This window comes from Aureococcus anophagefferens, assembly GCF_000186865.1.
Source record: "Aureococcus anophagefferens unplaced genomic scaffold AURANscaffold_25, whole genome shotgun sequence".
Lineage (NCBI taxonomy): Eukaryota > Pelagophyceae > Pelagomonadales > Pelagomonadaceae > Aureococcus > Aureococcus anophagefferens.
The window spans coordinates 409,488-426,869 of NW_008705585.1; the positions used below are offsets into that span (position 1 = coordinate 409,488).

Genomic DNA, 17,382 nt, shown 5'->3' on the forward strand with positions numbered 1-17,382 from the left:
GACGGCGCGCCGCCGCCCGTCGCCGAGGTCTTCGCGAAGCTCTTCAAGCGCGAGTACCCGCGCTCCAAGGCGCCGGATTTGAGGAAACTCGCGCTCTTCGCGGATTTGGACGCGGCCGCGGTCCGGGAGCGGCGACACCCCGCGCCCCACGCGGCCGTCTGCGAGGAGCGGCGCGCCGCGCTCGCCGAGTCCGGCGGCGCGGGCGACGACGAGGCCGACTTCAAGCGCCGCGCCGCGCCCGCCGAGGCCGCGGACGTCTGGCACTTCCGCTCCTACTAGGCCACCGATCTGGCCACCTTCGCTTCGATGCCGCGCTAACTTAGGTCCGCGCCGCAGGCGAGGAGCGTCCCGTCGCCCGCGATCTCCCGCCGGAAGCCGAGGCCGTCCGACGGGAGGGCCACGTCGAGGAACGAGCCGCGGCCGCCGGCGAGGGGGCCGAAGGCGAGGCGCACGGCGCCGCCCGCGAGCGTCAGCACGCTCGACCCGTCGCTTCGAAACTCCGCGGCGCCGTCGCCGGCGGCCGCGAAGACCGCGCCGCAGCGCGTCGCGACGTCCGCCGCGTCCAACCCCGCGGGGCCCAGGGGCGGCGACGCGTAGGGCGCCGCGCCGCAGTCGTCGCGCGACTCTCCCACGACGACGCATCGCAATAGCGCGCCGACCGTCGCGTCGAACTTGAGGTCCACGCGCACGCGGTCGTAGGCGCCGAGGACGCCCGGCCCCGCGAAGATCGTCCGGGCCTCGACGAAGGGCATCGCGTCGGCCAGCGCCGCGCCGCACTCGCCGCTCGGGAAGCGGCAGCTGTCCACGGCGGCGACGCGGCCCGTCGCCTTGACCGACGCGCGCTCGAGGTCGATGCCGCCGGTGAGCACGGACGCGGCCGCGGTCCCTGGGACGACCTTGAACGTCGTCCGCTGCCACAGGTTCTTCGCGGCCGCGTCCTTCGAGAACGTCGCCCAGCCGAGCGCGTCCGCGGGCGCGTACGCGGGGTCGAGCGGCATCGCGTGGCCCGTGCGCGGCGAGAACTGCACCTCGACGCCGGACCAGCAGCCCTCGTTGCCGCGCAGGACCGCGGCGCGCGCCAGGTCGTCGTTCAGCGCCGCGTCCTCCATGGTTTTTGCGACGCTGCGGAGCGTCGAGGTCTCGCCGCGCTGCCGCATCGTGCGCGGCGTCTTGCCGCGCTGCCGCAGCGCCACGCCCCTTGGCGCCGGGCCGCGCAGCGCGAACGCCGACGCGACGACGAGCAAGAGATGGGCAAGAGCCATGCCCAAGCTTGTGGCAGAAGAATCAAGTTGTCGTCAACATGCGGCACTCCCTCGGTGATTTAGGTCTGGAGCCAGGAGCGCGAGGCGATGAGGGGGTTCGCGTGGCTCTTGTCCCGCATCTGGGGCTTCGTGGACCGCGTCGCCACGTACCAGCCGCCGTGGTCGACGACGGTCGCCGGCAGCGTGAGTTTGACGAGGTTCGAGTCGACCTCGCGCATGAGGTTCTTCAGCCGGGCGTGCGTCGCGATGGAGTTGGCGCCGAAGGCCTTGGCCGGGCCGATCTGCGCGTTGAGCGGCGGGCACGTCGGCGCCGCGGGCGGCTCGCGGCGCTTCCGGCGGCCGAGCGTCTTGTCGCGCGCGCGCAGCTCGTCCTCGCGGCCGGGGATGCGGCGGCCCGTGTACTTGCCGCCGGTCTGCGACATGAAGTCGCTGTTGCTCCGCGGCATCCGCGGCTTGATCTCGGGCAGGCGGTCGCCGTCCGTCGCCGCGAGGTCCGCGGCGCTCGCGCTCGACTGGCCGCCGCCGCCGCGCCGCTTGCTGCGCACCTTGCGCGTCCGGTCGATGGTCCGGTCGATGAGGTAGAGTTGATCCTCGAGGAGCCGCTTCTGCTCGAGGTGCTCCTTCGACGGGCTCATGGCGCCCACCGCCACCCTCGGGTTGCGCCCCACGAGGAAGGGCGGCTTCTCCGGCGACGCCACGGCGCCGGCTGCGGTGCGGGACGCGGGCGGGTCTGGGGTCCGCGGCCGGCGGACGATTCGATTGCGGCAGCGGCGGAACGGCGCGGTGGAACGACGTCAAAGCTGTAACATTCGCGCTGCGTGAGAGCTCTCTCTCAACATGATATAATCTGATATTGCAAACACGAACTTAGAGCTGCACCCCGAATCAAGATGGCGTCGTAGCCGGGCTGGGCCCCAACAGAATAGGAGTGAGCTTTCGGCAGCCCCGTTCGACTAGGAGCGATTTTTGGCAGCCCCGGCAGAACGGGACCGAGCCTTTGGCCGCAGCCCCACAAGAAGAGAGCACCATGGGCGCGGCGCTCGGGCGGCCGCAGCCCGCGGCGGAGCCGCCGAAGCGGCGGCCGCGCCTCGACATCCACACGCTGCCGCAGGAGATCCTCCTCCACGCCTTCTCCTTCCTCACCACGGTGCAGCGGTCGCCGGGCCGCCCGGCGAGCCCCACGAGCGTCGCCGTGAAGACGCTCCTCCGGAGCCGCTTCGTGCTCGGCCTCGTGAGCGCGGACTTCGAGGCGGCCATGCGGACGCACAAGTCCGCGCATCCGCGCGCGTGGTTCCCCGCGCTCTACGGCGCCGTGCCCGGCGACGCCACCGTCGGCGAGCTGCGAAGCCGAGCGGCGGCCGCGCGGCACCGGAACCTCGTCGACGTCCTCGCGCGGCGCCACGCGACGGAGCGGCGGCGGCCCGCGGACGCCGCGCGCGCCGCGTCGCGCCCCGTGGACCTCGGCACGCTCAAGGAGCTGAGCGTCATCGCCTTCGACCGCATGCTCGACCACCTCGCCGGCCGCAGCTGGCAGCTTCTGGTCCACGACGTGCGCCTCGTGCACCGCGGCGGCGACCACGCGCCGGAGACGGCGGCCGTCCGCCAGGCGTCGGACGCCGCGAGGGCGCTCTTCGCGGGGCAGGCCGCGCCCTGGCGCGCGTCCTGGCCGCCCCTCGCGCGCGGCGAGGCGCCCGACGCGTGCCCGGGCGCCGCGCTGCTCCGGCGCTGGCGCGGCGCGCCGTCGCTGCCGCTCTGGGACAACGGCGGGCCGCGCTTCGAGAAAGTCGTCGGCGAATCCGGGCCCGCGCGCGGCCGCCTCGAGGTCCGCTTCCCGGGCCTCGCGCGGTCCGCGGCGGCGACGTCGTCGCCGGACGCGGACGTCGGCGCCTACCGCTTCGTGGACGCGGCGCCGAGCCTCTTCGCCGCCAAGGGCGCGCCGGGCGACGCCGACGAGGCGCTCCCCGCGGCGGACGCCAAGCTGAAGCTCGCGATGACGCGCGGCCCGGGGCCCCGCGACACGCACGCGGTCCTCTTCGTGCCCGCGGGCGGCGCCGTCGACGTCATGTGCCTCGGCGCGCTCCTCGGCCTCGACTGAGAAGGCTGGCCTTGCCGCCCCGCGCGGACCACCGCGACGCGTTTAACACAGGTCAGTTGAATGTGCAAGTGGGGGGAAACGTCGGCGTTTTCGGCAAAGGGGTCAGCATGGAGACGGAGACGATCGAGGGGCTGGTCCGCGACTTGCGCGAGGGCGACGACGCAGCGAAGACGGAGGCGGCGCGGGCGCTGTTCGTGCGGGCGCTGTGCGGCGAACCCGCCAACCGGGTCCTGATCGCCGAGGACGGCGGCATCCCGCCGCTCGTCGAGCTCCTAAGCGACGGGAGCGCGGAGGCCAAATTTTGGGCCGCACGGGCGCTGTGCATCCTCGCGTGCAACGACGCCAACCGGGTCCTGATCGCCGAGGCCGGCGGCATCCCGGCGCTCATCGAGCTCCTGCGAGACGGGAGCGCGGACGCTAAACAGAAGGCCGCGTGCGCGCTGCACATCGTCGCGTACAGCAACGACGCCAACCGGGTCCTGATCGCCGAGGCCGGCGGCATCCCGCCGCTTGTCGAGCTCCTGCGCGACGGGAGCGTGGAGGCCAAATTGGAGGCCGCGCAGGCGCTGTACAACATCGCGGAGGACAACGACGCCAACGCGGTCGCAATAGCGGTGACCGTCGGCCTCGAGGCGCTCGTCGAGCTCGCGCGGCGTGGCCGCGTGACCGTCCACCGCCTGTCGGTTGCGCACAATGCGGGCGTCCCCGCCAAGCGCAAGGCCGCGCTGGTCGTCGCCGCGCTGCTCGGCGACTGCGTCCCCGACTCGGTCCCACGCGAGATCAAGACCGTCATCGGGTCCTACCTCTAGGGCGCATCGCCGAAATAAGATTAAACGTCCATGGTTAGCTCCGCGAGCTGCGCCCGGAGGTCGTCCCGGCGCTTCGCGCGCGCGACGCTGCGCTTGTCGCGGAGGAAGTGGTGGGCGACGGTGCAGTTGCGCTCGGACTCGAAGACGAGGGACAGCGCCCATTTCTGCACGTCGCCGTCGTCGCCCGCGACGCGGCGCGCGAGCCCGACGAAGGCGCCGGCCGCCGCGCGGACGACGACGTCCAGCTTCGTGCCGTTCGCGCGATCCACGGCTGCGGCGACGGCCCGGACGTCCGCGGCGCACAGGACCCGGCCGCTCGACAGGGCCTTGGGGTCCGGCACGGCGAGGAGGAACCGGTCGTCGTCGAGGACGAGGTAGACGTCGAGCCAGCGCCCGCCGGGCGGTTTCGCCTTTTGTTTCGTCGGCGTCGCGCTCGGCGGCACTTCCTCGCGGCGGAGCGTCGCGGCGGCGAGGCCTACCAAGCACCTCAGTGACGGTTTTCCCCGGTCAAAGTCTCTCAGAATTCGTCACGGTCGCAGGACGCTGTGTCAATTGCAGTGCCGCCCGAACAAATCGAGCGTCCCCGTCGAGCCCGTCCCCGCCTCGTCCGCCGGCGGCGACGCGGGCGCGACGGGGGTCTGGCCCCGGTCGTAGAGGGCGCGCAGCGCGCGGACGGCCGCCGCCGCGCGGCGCGGCGCGTCGAGCGACTCGCGCGGCGCCGCGTCGTCGCCGCCCGCGGCGAGGAGCGCCGCGCCCAGGCCCCGGAGCCGCGCCGGCGCGCCGGCGGGCGGCGCGCTCCGGAGCTCGGCCTCGACGGCGTCGTCGACGGCGTCGTCGTCCGCGAGCGCCGCGGCCAGCGCCGCCGCGGCGTGGCGCCGCGCGTGCGTCACGTCCGCGCCCGGCGCCAGGAGCGCGAGCGTCTCCGCGGCGACGCGCGTCGCGGCGACGCGGCGGTCGCCCGCGGTGGCCAGGAACGCCAGGAGCGCCGCGGCGAGCGGCGGCGCCGCGTCGGCGACCGCGGCGCCGTCCGGCGGCGGCGGCGGCGGCGACGCGTCGTCGAAGAGCGCCGCGGGCGGCGGCGGCGCCGTCGTGAGGTCCGCGAGGAGCGCCGCGGCCGTCCCCGCGGCGTCCGGCAGCCCCCGGCGCGTGAGGGCAGCCGCGGGCGCGGCCGCGAGCGCCGCCTGGAGGCAGAGGCACGCGTTCGCGGCGACGCAATCGCCGCCGGCGAGCGCCGCGGCCGCCTTGGCCAAGAATATGTCGAGCGCCGCGACGACGGCGGTGGGGCGCGTCACGGACCGGAAGAAGAGGGCGAAGACGTAGAAGGCCGCCGCGCGCTCGCGCTCGCCCGCGACGCCGTCGACGCCCGTCGCGGCCAGAAATTCCAAAAAGTGGTCGACGACGCACGTCTCGAGCGCCGCGGCCAGCGGCCCGTGCGCGTCGCCCAGGTCGAAGACGTCCTGCGCGTAGAAGAAGAGATCCTCCAAGGCCGTCGCCGCGCCGTCGAGGTGGCCCGCGGGGCCCTTGGTCGCTTTGACCGCCAAAGCGCCGAATTCCTCGACCAAGACGCCGACGACGGCGTCGCAGACCGCGGTCACGGACTCCTCGCGGTTCACGCACCGCCGCACGTGGTCGTCGTCGACGCGCCAGACGTTGAGCAGCGTCGTCAGCGCCGCCGTGCGCGCCATCCCGTCCGCGCCAGCCCGCGCGCACGCGACGGCCGCCTGATGCAGGGGAAACCGCGTCGCGGAGTCGTCGACGAAGAACTGGGCCGTCATCGCGTCGAGCCGCAGGCTCAGCGTCTTCAGCAAGCTCACGAAGTGGGCGAACAGCTCCTCGTCGCAGGACCGGCGCCGGAAGGGCCCGTGCCCCAGGAGCGCGTTCACGTAGTTCGACGACAGCAGCAGGTAGAGCGACGTCTTGTGGCGCACGTTCTGCACGAGGATCGCCACGGTCTGCAACACCTGCACCTGGATGCGCAGCCGCGGCGCCGCCGCCGTCGCCAGCGCGACGAGCAGGCCCATCATCTGCTTCTCGACGAAGTACTCGAAGAACGCCTCCGAGTGGCGCTCGCCGTAGATGATCATCTCGGCGAGCGCGCGGATGAGCTCGACGGCGCGGCCCTCCCAGTCGTCGCGCGGCGGGGCGCGCGGCGCCGGCGCGCAGACGCGGTTCCGGTAGATGGCCTCGAGGCGGCTGCAGGTGCTCGCGAGGTCCTTGAGGCTGTAGTCCACCATGGTCGGCGCGCGGGAGCTGGCGGCGCGCCGCGGCGATGGGCCGAGGACTCGGTGCCTTATAGGTTCGTTGCGCTACGTTTTGGGTGCGGTGACGGGCTTTGGCAGGCGCCGCGAAGCGCTCCCCATCGGTGCTGGCTTGTGGCAAATTTACGCAATGTTGACTTCAATGTTTACTCCGCAACGCTCTCCAGCGCGAACACCGCGTCGAGCTTGCGGAGCTTCGTGCCCGGCAGGAGGCCGTCGTCGCGGTCGAAGAGGGGCCGCTTGCGCTTGGCGACGGCCGCGGCCGTCGCCGACGTCGGCGGCGGCGGCGCGAACGCGGGCGCGGCGGCGGCGAGCGCGTCGTAGTCCGCGGCGAGGCCGCGGGGCGCGTCGTCGGCCGGGTCGCTCGAGGCGCAGGCCGCGGCGAGGGCGGCGACGGTCGGCGCGTAGTGCGTCGCGAAGGCCGCGAGCTCGTGGAGCCGCGGCGCGGCCTCGCCGTCGTCGCCCGGTTCCGCGGCGCCGTCGTCGTCGAGCAGCGCGCGGCACGTCTCGCAGGCGTTGGCGGCGTCGCGGATGGCGCCTAACGCCCGCGCGGCGGCCCGCGGCGGCGCCGCGAGCGCCGCCGTCGCGAGCTTCTTCACAAAGGCCGCGCGGTGCTTCTCGGGGACGCGCTTCGACGCGAGGCACGGCCCGAGCACGTCCGCGAGCAGGTCCGGGTGCGCGGCGAGGATCGCCGGCGTCACGAGGGCGAAGAGGCGCTCGAAGAAGCGCGGCGCCTCGAGGCGGTGGTGCGCGACGAGCCGGAAGACGCCCTTGAGCGCGAAGATCGCGAGTTCGTCGTCCTTGAACGCGGCGAGGTAAAAGTCCCCGAGGCGCAGCGGGTCGCCGAGGGTCGCGAGGACGTCGTCGGCGACGTGGGCCAGCACTTTCGCCGCCAGCGCGCCGGACCCGAGGGCGCCGGGCCGCGCGAGCGCCGCGACCCACGCGTCCGCGCGCGCCTTCTTGAGCTGCTTGCCGTCGCCGGCCGTCGGCAGCGCGACGAGCGCGTCGAAGGCGCCCGCGCGCGTCGCGGCGCCGTCGCCCGCCGCGGCCTGGGCGCCGCGGTAGGCGCCTAAAAGCAGCGGCTCGCAGGACGCGGCCTCGGCGGCGAGCGCCGCGAGTGCGCCCGCCGACGGCCGCGCGGCCGCGCGCGCGACGCCCGCGACGACGGCCGCCGCCGCCGCCGCGACGTGGCGCGGCGGCGCGCCCTTGGCGGCGAGCCAGGCCAGCGACCGCACGGCGACGACCTCGACGACGTCGTCGCCGTCGCGCGCGGCCCAGGCGCCGGCCACCTCGCCGTAGGCGGCCAAGGACTCGGCGACGTCCTCCTCGTCGGCGAGCGCGGTTTTCAGCGCGCGGCGCACGCCGTGCAACGCCGCGACCTTCTTTTCGCGGGACGATTTGTCGGCTTTGCGCAGGCGCGCGATTGCTTCGTCCATCCTTGCGTGATCGCCGACGGCAACGCCGGCTTCACCACATTCCGGAACATCTTCACCTCTGCCGCGGGTGGCCACCACCACAGTGTCCTCGAGCAGTCAGCCGATGGCGTGTTCCGCTGGCCGCCGCGCCATGCACGTCGTGCGGGCATCATCTCTCTTCCTCCTACTCACCTGCGCGCAGGGCCTCGTCGTGCCGCTTCGCGGCCTCGCCGCGCGCCCCTGCATCCGCCTGCCGCTGCGCCCCTGCATCCGCCAGGGCACGCGGCGTACCCAGCTGCGCGCCGCCAGCGCCGCCGCACCGCCCGCGACGGCCGCCCAGAGCGCGAACGTCGACGCCGCGGCGCCCAAGGTCGTCAGTCGCTGGGGCAAGCTCGCGTCGCTCGTCGGGTCCGACGGTCCCATCATCGTCGCCGCGGGCGTGTCGCTGATCCTCGCGGCGCTGGCGGACGTCGCCGTGCCGCACTTCTCGTCCAAGGCGCTCAACGCCGTCGTCGCCGGCGACGCCGCCCGCGCGAGCCACCAGCTCGCGGGCCTCGGCGCGGCGTGCCTCCTCGGCGCGGCCTTCACGGGCCTCCGCGGCGGCCTGTTCTGGCTCGCGGGCGTGCGCGTGGTCAGCCGTCTACGGGTGCGCATGTTCTCGGCGATGCTCCGCCAGGACCTGGGCTGGTTCGACGAGACGTCGACGGGGTCGCTGAACTCGCGGCTGAGCAGCGACGCGACGCGCGTCGCCGACGTCGTCTCGTTCAACCTAAACATCCTCGCGCGGCAGTCGATCCAGGCCCTCGGCGGCGTCGCGTACCTGTGCTACCTGGACGGGCGCCTCGCCGCGCTGACCGTGGCGTTCATGGGTTTAGCATCCGTCTTCGCGGACGTCTACGGGCGCGCGTCGCGGCGCTTCGCGAAAGATACGCAGGATAGGCTCGCGGCGTCGGCCGCGATCGCCGACGAGTCGCTCCGCAACGTGCGCGTCGCGCGGTCCCTCGCGGCGGAGCCGCGGCTCGCGGAGCGCTACGCGTCCGCCGTCGACGGCGTCACGCGCGTGCAGACGCGCCACGGCCTCTGGTACGGCGTCTCCCGGCTGGCGCTCGGCTCCGCCAAGGGCGCGTCGAGCGTCGCGACGCTGGCCTACGGCGCGCAGCGCGTCGCCGTCGGCGCGATGACGGGCGACCAGCTCGTGACCTTCCTCTTCTACGCGGCCTACGTCTCCAACGCGGCCTTTGACGTGGGCGACCAGTGGGCCAAGGTCGAGGAGGCGCTCGGCGCGGGCGCGGAGGCCTTCAAGCTCGCCTACCGCGCGCCGACGTGGACCGGCGCGGCGCCGCCGAGCTCCCTGGTGGACGACGCGGCGCCGCCGAAGGCCCGCAATCCCGCGCGCGGCGCGGTGGCCTTCGACGACGTGTCGTTCTCTTACCCGGCGCGGCCCGACGAGGCCGTGCTCCGGGGCGTGTCGCTGGCCGTGCGGCCCGGCGAGAAGGTCGCGCTCGTCGGCGAGTCGGGCTCCGGCAAGTCGACGCTCGCGCGCCTCGCTTTGCGCCAGTACGAGGCGTCGTCCGGCGTCGTGTCGCTCGACGGCGACGACGTCCGCGACGTCGCCATGGGCGACCTGTGCGAGCGCGTGGCCTACGTCGAGCAGGAGCCGAGCCTCTTCGGCGGCACCATCGCCGACAACATCCGCTTCGGCCTCGACGCGGCGGACCCGCGCGCGTCCGACGCGGCCGTGCGCGCCGCGGCCGAGGCCGCGGGCGTCGACGAGTTCGCGGACCGCCTGCCCCGGGGCCTCGACACGGAGATCGGCGCCGACGGCGTCTTCCAATCGGGCGGCCAGAAGCAGCGCATCGCCATCGCGCGCGCGCTCGTGCGGGATCCGGCGCTGATCGTTTTAGACGAGCCGTCGTCGGCGCTCGACGCCAAGTCGGAGGCGCTCGTGCAGCGCGCGCTCGACGCGACGACGTGCTCCATGCTCGTCGTGGCCCATCGCCTGGCGACCATCTACGCCGCGGACCGCATCTTCGTGCTCTCCAAGGGCGAGGTCGTCGAGGAGGGCACGCACGTCGACCTCATGGCGCGGAACGGCGAATACGCGTCCATGGTGCGGCGCCAGTCCTTCGAGGAGGCCAAGGAGAACGTCGCCGCCACGCCCGCGGAGTTCGTCTCCGACGACGGCGCGGACGTCCCCGCGGAGGCCCCCCGCGAGGAGGCGACGAACGACCTCGTCGCCGCGCCGCCGCCGCTGACGGAGGCGCGCTAAAGTTGTTTATTTTCCAGCCTGAGTTACTTACTCGCGTAGCCCGCCGCTGGCAGAGGCGCGCTAAGGTTGTTTATTTTACACGCGCAGCTCGGTGAATCCGAGGGCGATCAGCTCCGTTCGACAGTCCGCCGAGTCACCCAAGAAGTGGATCGTCGACAGGCCGAGCTTCGCGGCGGCGTCGCAATTCATTTTGTTGTCGTCCACGAAGACGACCGTGTCGCGGCCGACGTCCGCGCCGAGTTTGGCCAGCGCGTCCTCGAAGGCGCGCGGGTCCGGCTTGCGGAGGCCCGTCTCGCAGGAGACGAAGGACCAGTCGAGGTAGCGGCTGAGTTCGAGCTTTTCTTCGATGTTGCGCCAGTAGGGCCCGTAGTTGCTTAAAGCGTGAACCTCGACGTCGCCGATGCGCTTGATCTCGCCGAGCAGCGAGCGCATGCAGCGCACGTAGTCGTAGTGCTCCTCGAGGAACGCGACGGCGGCGGCGCCGTCGGGCGGCGCGGTGCCGTCCTTGTAGTAGCGCCGCCAGAGCTCGGCCTCGCCGATCGCGCCGGTCTCGAAGGCCTCGTAGGCCTCGCGGTCCGTGCTGCCGTAGAGCGCCTCGAGGCTCTCGAAGCCGAAGACCTCTTTGTGCATGCCCTGGAAGAAGGGGTCGACGACGAGCGTGTCCAGCACGTCGAAGAGGATGATGCGTCGCGGCGCGGCGCTGGCGCTGAGCGCAGGCGCGGCGGTGGCGCTGAGCGCATTCGCGCCGGCAGCGAGGATCAATGCGGCGGCGACGACGAGGCTGCTGCTGCTGCGCATCGATGCGGTGCGTCCTCTTTGCATGTTCTCGGTACTTGCTGCACTGGGCCGCGGGCGCGTGCGATCACTCGAGCATAAGCACGCCGATCTCTCTACTTATTAAAAACCGGATCGTTGATCGCAAGCCCTTGTTGAGTAAAGGTAAAAGTCGTCGAATCCAGCTCTGTGATTGGCTCAGACGACTTTGACCGCCGAGCTGTTGGGAGACGATGGGCAGCCCGAAGCGGCCTGTCTGAGGCCCATGTCGGTCGTTTGGACGAGCCGATGGCATTTTTTGCCCACCCCAAATCATGATGAAGCCGGCGGTGGCGGCCCTCGACCCCTACGCGGGGCGCGCGACCGCGGGCGCGCGAGCACATCGCGCGCGCAGCCCTGACTTTTACCCTAAATTCAACGATCCGGTTTTTAATGGGTAAGGTCGAGGGATGTTTGACTGCTTGCACAATGTCGTTTCGTGCGGCCCCATCGAGTTCGGGCTGCAATGGATTTGAACAGGGAGCAGTCGAGCGCGCGTCCCCTTCAATAACTTGGTCAATTTCGTCTTTGTGCAGCCCCGTCGAGTCTCGGGCCGCAATGGATTTCCCTGCAATGAACGGGGACCGGGAGCTTCGTCTCCTTGCTATCGTGGATCGTGACGATGCGCCGGAGCTCCGCCGTGAGGCTGCCGCCGCTCCGGAGATTTTGCCCGGGTTTTTAGGGGGCGGTGTGACGCTCCTCCACGAGGCGGCTCGGAATAACAAAATTGAATGTTTCCGCGCCTTGATTGAGCTCGGCGCCGACGTGAATGCAGTCACGGCGCACGGCAACACACCGCTGCACATCGCGTGTCTCAACGGACATGCGTCCTGCGCCGATGCGCTGTGCAAGGCTGGGGCCAAGCTCGACGTTCTCGATAGTCACGACCAGAGCCCTTTTTGCGTTGCGGTCGCGGCTGTTATGATAATTAATGTTAGAAAAGCTTCCGGTCGGCGCCGCGTCATCCAGATCTTGCTGCGCGCCGGTGTCCAGCCGCACTTCCCATCCTTTGAAGAGTTTCTTCAAATCCCTCGTTCCGTCGCGTGGATCCTCGCAAAAGCCGTCGAACGCGCGGGCGGCTGGCCGGCGTACGTCCTGAACCACAAGCGCATCCTCGTCGGCCTCGTGACCAAGTGTCGGCCCGTGCCCGCCGACGTCGCGGGGCTGATCGTCGAATTCTGGACGCCGCCCGGCGGCTTCTAAGATGGAAGTACGAAACCCGATGTTAGACCCCCTCGCCGGGCACGACGCGGCCGGGGAAGTTGCGGGGCGTGGCGTTGGGCCGCTTGCGCAGGACGACCTCCTCGTCGAGCGTGTCGTCGATGATGTGGCGCGTGGACGGCGTCTCGCGGTCCGGGAAGACGAGGCCCGAGAGGACGTGGAAGAGCGCGTCCCGGAGCTTGGGGTCCAGCGAGAAGGTGCGCATGGACGCCGGCCCGTCGCCCTTGCGGAGCTTCAGGGAGATGCAGTCGGGCCGCTTCGGCGTCCGGAGCACGTCGTCGACGGCGTCCTTCGGGAGGCGGACCTGCGACCGGTCGCGCCGGAGCCAGATGAGCTCGCCGGCGTCGAGGTTCCAGTGGAGCGCCGTCGCGTGCTTCGACGCGGCCTCGACCCAGGAGTTGGAGCCGAGCTTGTGGCACGTGAGGCCCTCCTTCAGGAGGTGGCGCAGCGTCTCGGTCTGGAGCAGCATCTGCGTCAGATCCGACTCGAAGACGACGCGCTCGAACTGCGCGAGCGTGAGCACGTCGCCGTCGCCGTGGCGCGCGACGAGGTTCGCGACGAGCGACACGACGTCGACGTCGTTTCCGGCGACGAGGTGGCGCACGCGGCCGTCGACGGACTTGGCGCGGCCCTTGCGCAGGTACTCGACGAGCTCGTCGCGCGAGATCTCGTGGTCCGTGTTCCGGTCGATGCCTGTGTGCAAATCAAATCTTCAACCCGACTTCAATGTGCGCGTATTCGAATGTTTCGACACAATCTCTTCGGCTGTGCTCCGAGAACTCGATGAGAGCAATCGATCCGTCTAAAAATCAGCCGAATCGACCTCGATTTGACCGAGCTAGAGAATTTCAAAGTTTGGTCGGGACGTCCCAAACCAGCGGTTGATTCGCACACAGGTCGATGCGCGCGAAGACGTCGTTGACCATGTACTGCTTGACGAGCGTGCGCCGGTGGAAGCCGAGGCCCAGGTGGCCCTCGCCCGAGTTGTACTCGTCGAGCTTCAGCGCGGGCCGGTGCTCGGACCTGTGTGGAAATCAACCAGTGGAACGCCCTGTCCAGCAAAAACTTCAAACCTCTCTATCTCAATCAAATCGAAGTCGTTTTGGCTGATTTTTGGACGAATCGATCGCTCTCGTCGAGTTCTCGAAGCACAGCTGAAAGTCTGGTCCAAACCGTTCGCGAAAATTGAATTCGAGTTGAAGATTTGATTTCCACACGGGCTCGGACGCGCGCGCGACGCGGACGCCCGCCTCGTCGTCGCCGGACTCGTCGCGCGCGCGCGCGCGCCGCCGCAGCTCCGCGTAGGCCCGGAACACGCGCGGCCCGACGTCCGGGAGCCGCAGGCACAGCTGCTTGAACCACTCCGTGAAGTAGACGAAGCTCAGCGCCAACGCCATCAGAAAAAAGGTCCGCGGCTCGAGGTGGAGCTGCGCGTAGGCGCCTAAAACGTTGACCGCGACGAAGGGCCCGGACACGAGGGGCTTGTCCCAGGCCAGCAGCTCCCGGAGCGGGTCGAGGTCGCGCACGGCGCTCGTCAGGTCGTGCTGGTAGGGCGCGAGCGCGGCCTTGCGCCCGGCGAGGTTGATGACCTTCTTCGCGACGCCCTTGAAGACCTTCTTGGGCCCCGGCGCCGGCGCCGGCACCATGGACCGCGGCGGCGCGAGCGACGACCGCCGGACGCTCTTCGCCGGCGGCAGCGCGGCCTTGATGGCCTTTTTGTGGGACGTCGACAGCGCGCCGAGCGACGGGTGCCACTTCGCGAGCGTCCGCGCGACGCGCTCCACCTCCGTGTCCTGGCGCGACGCGCCGTCGCCGTCGTCGTCGGACGACTCCGCGGCCCCGTCCTCGCCCACGACCAGATCGTCGTCGCGCTTCGCGTCGACGCCCAACGCCTTGGCCAGGTCGGGGAAGCGGAAGATGAAGTCCTGGAACTCGACGAGCGTCAGGATCCCGTCGCCGTCGTCGACGGCGGCGAAGGCCCGGGCGACCTCGTCGGCGGACGGCGGCTTGACGTTCATCGACGCCGCGAACGCGGTCACGGCCGCGGAGATCTCGTCGACGTCGAGGCTGCCCGACCGGTCGACGTCGATGCGGTAGAAGATCTCCGCGCAGCGCTCCCGCAGGAGCCGCGCGCGCCGCGCGACGTAGCCGCCGCGCAGCACGCCCGCGGCCAGGCCGACGTGGACCATGGACCGCCAGTAGACGACGAAGTAGCACACCGGCGAGCACGCGGCGACCCAGACTAGCGTCGTCGGCGTGTGCTTCCACTTGACCGCATCCAAGGCCCTCTTCTGGAAGTCGACGAGCGGGTCCGCCCAGTCCTGGAGCGTCATCGCCGCCGCGTACGTCACGTTGACGTCGAACTTCGAGTCGTCGATCAGGGGGCGGTGGCTCCAGATCAAGGACCAGGCGCTCAGGGCCGGCGACACGGCGACGGTGACGCGCATGTGGACCGCCGCCGACGGCGCCTCGAGGCCGTCGCTCACGTCGAGCTGCCACCAGCGCTGGATGCTCCCGCGGCACGCCAGATCGTCCAACGACAGGCGGCAGCGGCCGAGCGCGCCGACGACGTCGTCGCGGATCTCGACGTCGAGCACGCCGCCGCTGCGCCAGAGGTCGAACTCGAAGCGCTCGTTGAACCAGGGGCTCCGGTCGTTCGCCGCCGTCTTCGTCCGCCCGGCGAAGCGCCGCGCCTCGGGCCACGGCACGCCCTTGGGGCTCCAGCCGCGCAGCTTCAGGGACGCGTGGGCGTCGCAGAGGTTGCTCAGGGACGCGCGGCTCGGCAGGCGGCAGGCCTCGATGACGTCGCAGGTCACCCGGCCGATGCTCGCGCCCTCGAGGCGGTTCAGCAGCGTGCCCTTGAGCACCGGCAGGAGGCGCGACGGGTAGTGGCGCGCCGGCTTGCGCTCGTAGAGCGACGACTCCTTCGACGACTCCCGGCCCAGGGCGAAGCCGACCCGCGGCGTGTCCGGCGCCGCATCGGCGGATTTGCCGGGGCTGCCCACCATTGGAACTCTGGAATGGCGCCACGAAGAAGATTTGGAAGAAGTGCAACAACCGCTTTTGTCTATTCTGCGGCAGCCCATTGGATCGTCAAGAATACTCGCGATGGTGGTCGCTGCCCTGCTCGCCGCTGGCCTCGTGGCCTGGGCCGCCTACGAGTACGTGACGAGAAAGTCGCGCGCCGTGCCCTGGCGCGACATCGACCCGGAGATCTTGAAGAGCGGCGCCTCGGCGAAGAAGCTCCAGAAGTTCGCCGAGGCGGGCCCCATCGACTACGTCGTCGTCGGCAGCGGCCTCGGCGGCCTCACCTGCGCGTCCATCCTGGCCCAGGCGGGCTTCCGCGTGCTCGTCCTCGAGCAGCACGACGTCGCCGGCGGCGCGACGCACGCCTTCGAGCTGCACGGCCACGAGTGGGACGTCGGCATCCACTATATCGGCGAACGTCTGACCGCGTGGTGGTCGCCCGTGCGCAAGCTCTTTTCCGTGGCGTCGGGCGGCATGCTCGAGTTCTGCAAGACGGCCGACGACTTCGACTACTGCGTCAACGAGGTCACGGGCCAGAAGGTGCCCGTGTCGTCGGACCCCGCGAAGAAGCTCGAGGCCTTCGCCGCGGCCGCGGGCGGCGACGTAGCGGCGAACCTCGCGGCGCTCAAGAAGTACCGCCGCGCCTGCTTCGTCGCCAAGGCCTCGGCCGCGTCCCTCTTCGTCTTCAAGCTCCTCCCGCGCTGGTGCTACCCGCGAGCCTTGCTCGGCTGGGCCTGGGACTGGTCCGCGAGCCGCGACGCCGTCGACGTCATGAGGAACTGTGGGATGAGCGACGAATTGATCGGCGTCGCGACGTACCTCTACGGCAACTACGGCGAGGGCCCGAAGCGCGCGCCCTTCGTGACCCAGGCGCTCCTCGAGACGCACTTCGACGGCGGCGCGTACTTCCCGCGCGGCGGCTCGCCGTCCATCGCGAAGACCATGGTCAAGGTCCTGAACGACCGCGGCGGCGCGTGCCTCGTGCGCGCGCGCGTCGACGAGATTATCGTCGAAGGCGGCCGGGCCGTCGGCGTGACGTGCAAGGGCGTGCGCCTGGACGCCGCGCGGGGCGTGATTTCGAACGCGGGCTGCGCGAACACCTACGAGAAGCTGCTGCCCGAGGCGTACGCGGCGAAGCCCCTCGCGGCGCTCCGCGCGTCGACGGGCGAGGAGACGAAGGAGGAGCCCAAGCCCGCGGGCTGCGACCCGTCCGTCGCGCTCGTCTACGTCTTCGTCGGCCTCGACGGCTCCGACGAGGAGCTCGAGCTGCCCGCGGCGAATCTCTGGTGCCTCACGCACTCCGTGGAGCGCTTCTCCAAGGACGCGCAGCTGGCGGCCTGCCACACGGAGACGGACGTGGAACGCCTGACCATGGTCGGCCAGGACGCCTTCGCCGTCGGCATCGCCGCCGCCGTCTCCTCCGGCTTCATCACCGCGGGCTACCTCTCCAAGTACGCGCTCCTCAAGGCCGTCGCGGGCTTCCTGACGGCCTGAGCTCCCCTCCACACGGAGACGCGCCCGGGCTTACTTCTGGGGGAGCTCCTTGATCTTGCGGATGAGGGTCATGACGACGGCCGTGTCCGCGGGCGAGAGGCCGAGGCCGTGGGGCTCGTCCTCGCGGAGGTCGCCCTCGGTCATGTGGACGAGCGTGCTGCCGCCGATGTGGCGCCGCACGAAGATCTCGCCGACGTGGGGCAGGTAGAGGTGCTCGGCGACGTAGGCCTTGGCGTCCTCGGGCCGCCACGACAGGGGGTCGAGCGCCGCGAGGTCGACGCAGCCGTCGTCGTCCGGCGGCGCCGCGGGCGCCTCGGCCGCGGGCGCGCCGCCGCCGCCGCCGCCGCCGTCGTCGTCGTCGTCGTCGAAGGACGACCGCCGCGCGGGCGCGAGCGCCGCGGGCGCGGGGATGGGGTTGAGGGGCTTCGGCGCCGGGTTCGGCCCGCGGTCCGCGTGGCTCGGGCTGCGCTGGAGCGATCGGATGCCCCGGAGGCCGCCGACCATCTGGGGCAGGCCCGCCGGCGGCGGCTCGTCGGACGCGAGGCGCGGCCGCGGCGCCGCGGGCGGGCAGCTCGTCGTCGTCACGGGCGGCGGCGCGCGCGCGACGCCCGGCTGCTTGAAGGCCGCGCCGCCGGGCGCGCCGCCGAGCTTCGCCGCGCAGGACGTGCGCAGGTGCTCGTCCATGGCGAAGCGGAGCACCTTCTTCCCGCAGCCGGCCT

General features: G+C 71.5%; 3 protein-coding genes across 3 annotated transcripts in view; 1 reads left to right on the forward strand and 2 right to left on the reverse strand.

Moving 5' to 3' along the window:
• Nucleotides 1-4,714: 4,714 nt before the first annotated feature.
• Nucleotides 4,715-6,400, reverse strand: AURANDRAFT_66723 (hypothetical protein; the record flags this gene model as incomplete). The annotated part of the gene is made up of 1 exon (XM_009041982.1): nucleotides 4,715-6,400. The coding sequence occupies one exon, from the start codon at nucleotides 6,398-6,400 to the stop codon at nucleotides 4,715-4,717; it is 1,686 nt and encodes a 561-aa protein (XP_009040230.1).
• A 2,031-nt stretch (nucleotides 6,401-8,431) lies between these two features.
• Nucleotides 8,432-9,961, forward strand: AURANDRAFT_10595 (hypothetical protein; the record flags this gene model as incomplete). The annotated part of the gene is made up of 1 exon (XM_009041958.1): nucleotides 8,432-9,961. A coding segment is annotated over one exon (1,530 nt), but the record flags the coding sequence as incomplete, so codon positions are not given.
• Nucleotides 9,962-12,146: 2,185 nt separating this feature from the next.
• Nucleotides 12,147-17,382, reverse strand: part of AURANDRAFT_66725 (hypothetical protein) — a gene marked incomplete at both ends in the record, with an annotated part of 8,013 nt that continues 2,777 nt past the window's right edge. The window contains 4 exons of the mRNA XM_009041981.1: nucleotides 12,147-12,835; nucleotides 13,035-13,165; nucleotides 13,316-15,157; nucleotides 16,698-17,380. Of these exons, the coding sequence (XP_009040229.1) occupies nucleotides 12,147-12,835; nucleotides 13,035-13,165; nucleotides 13,316-15,157; nucleotides 16,698-17,380 (3,345 nt within the window). The remainder of the gene's footprint in view (nucleotides 12,836-13,034; nucleotides 13,166-13,315; nucleotides 15,158-16,697; nucleotides 17,381-17,382) is intronic.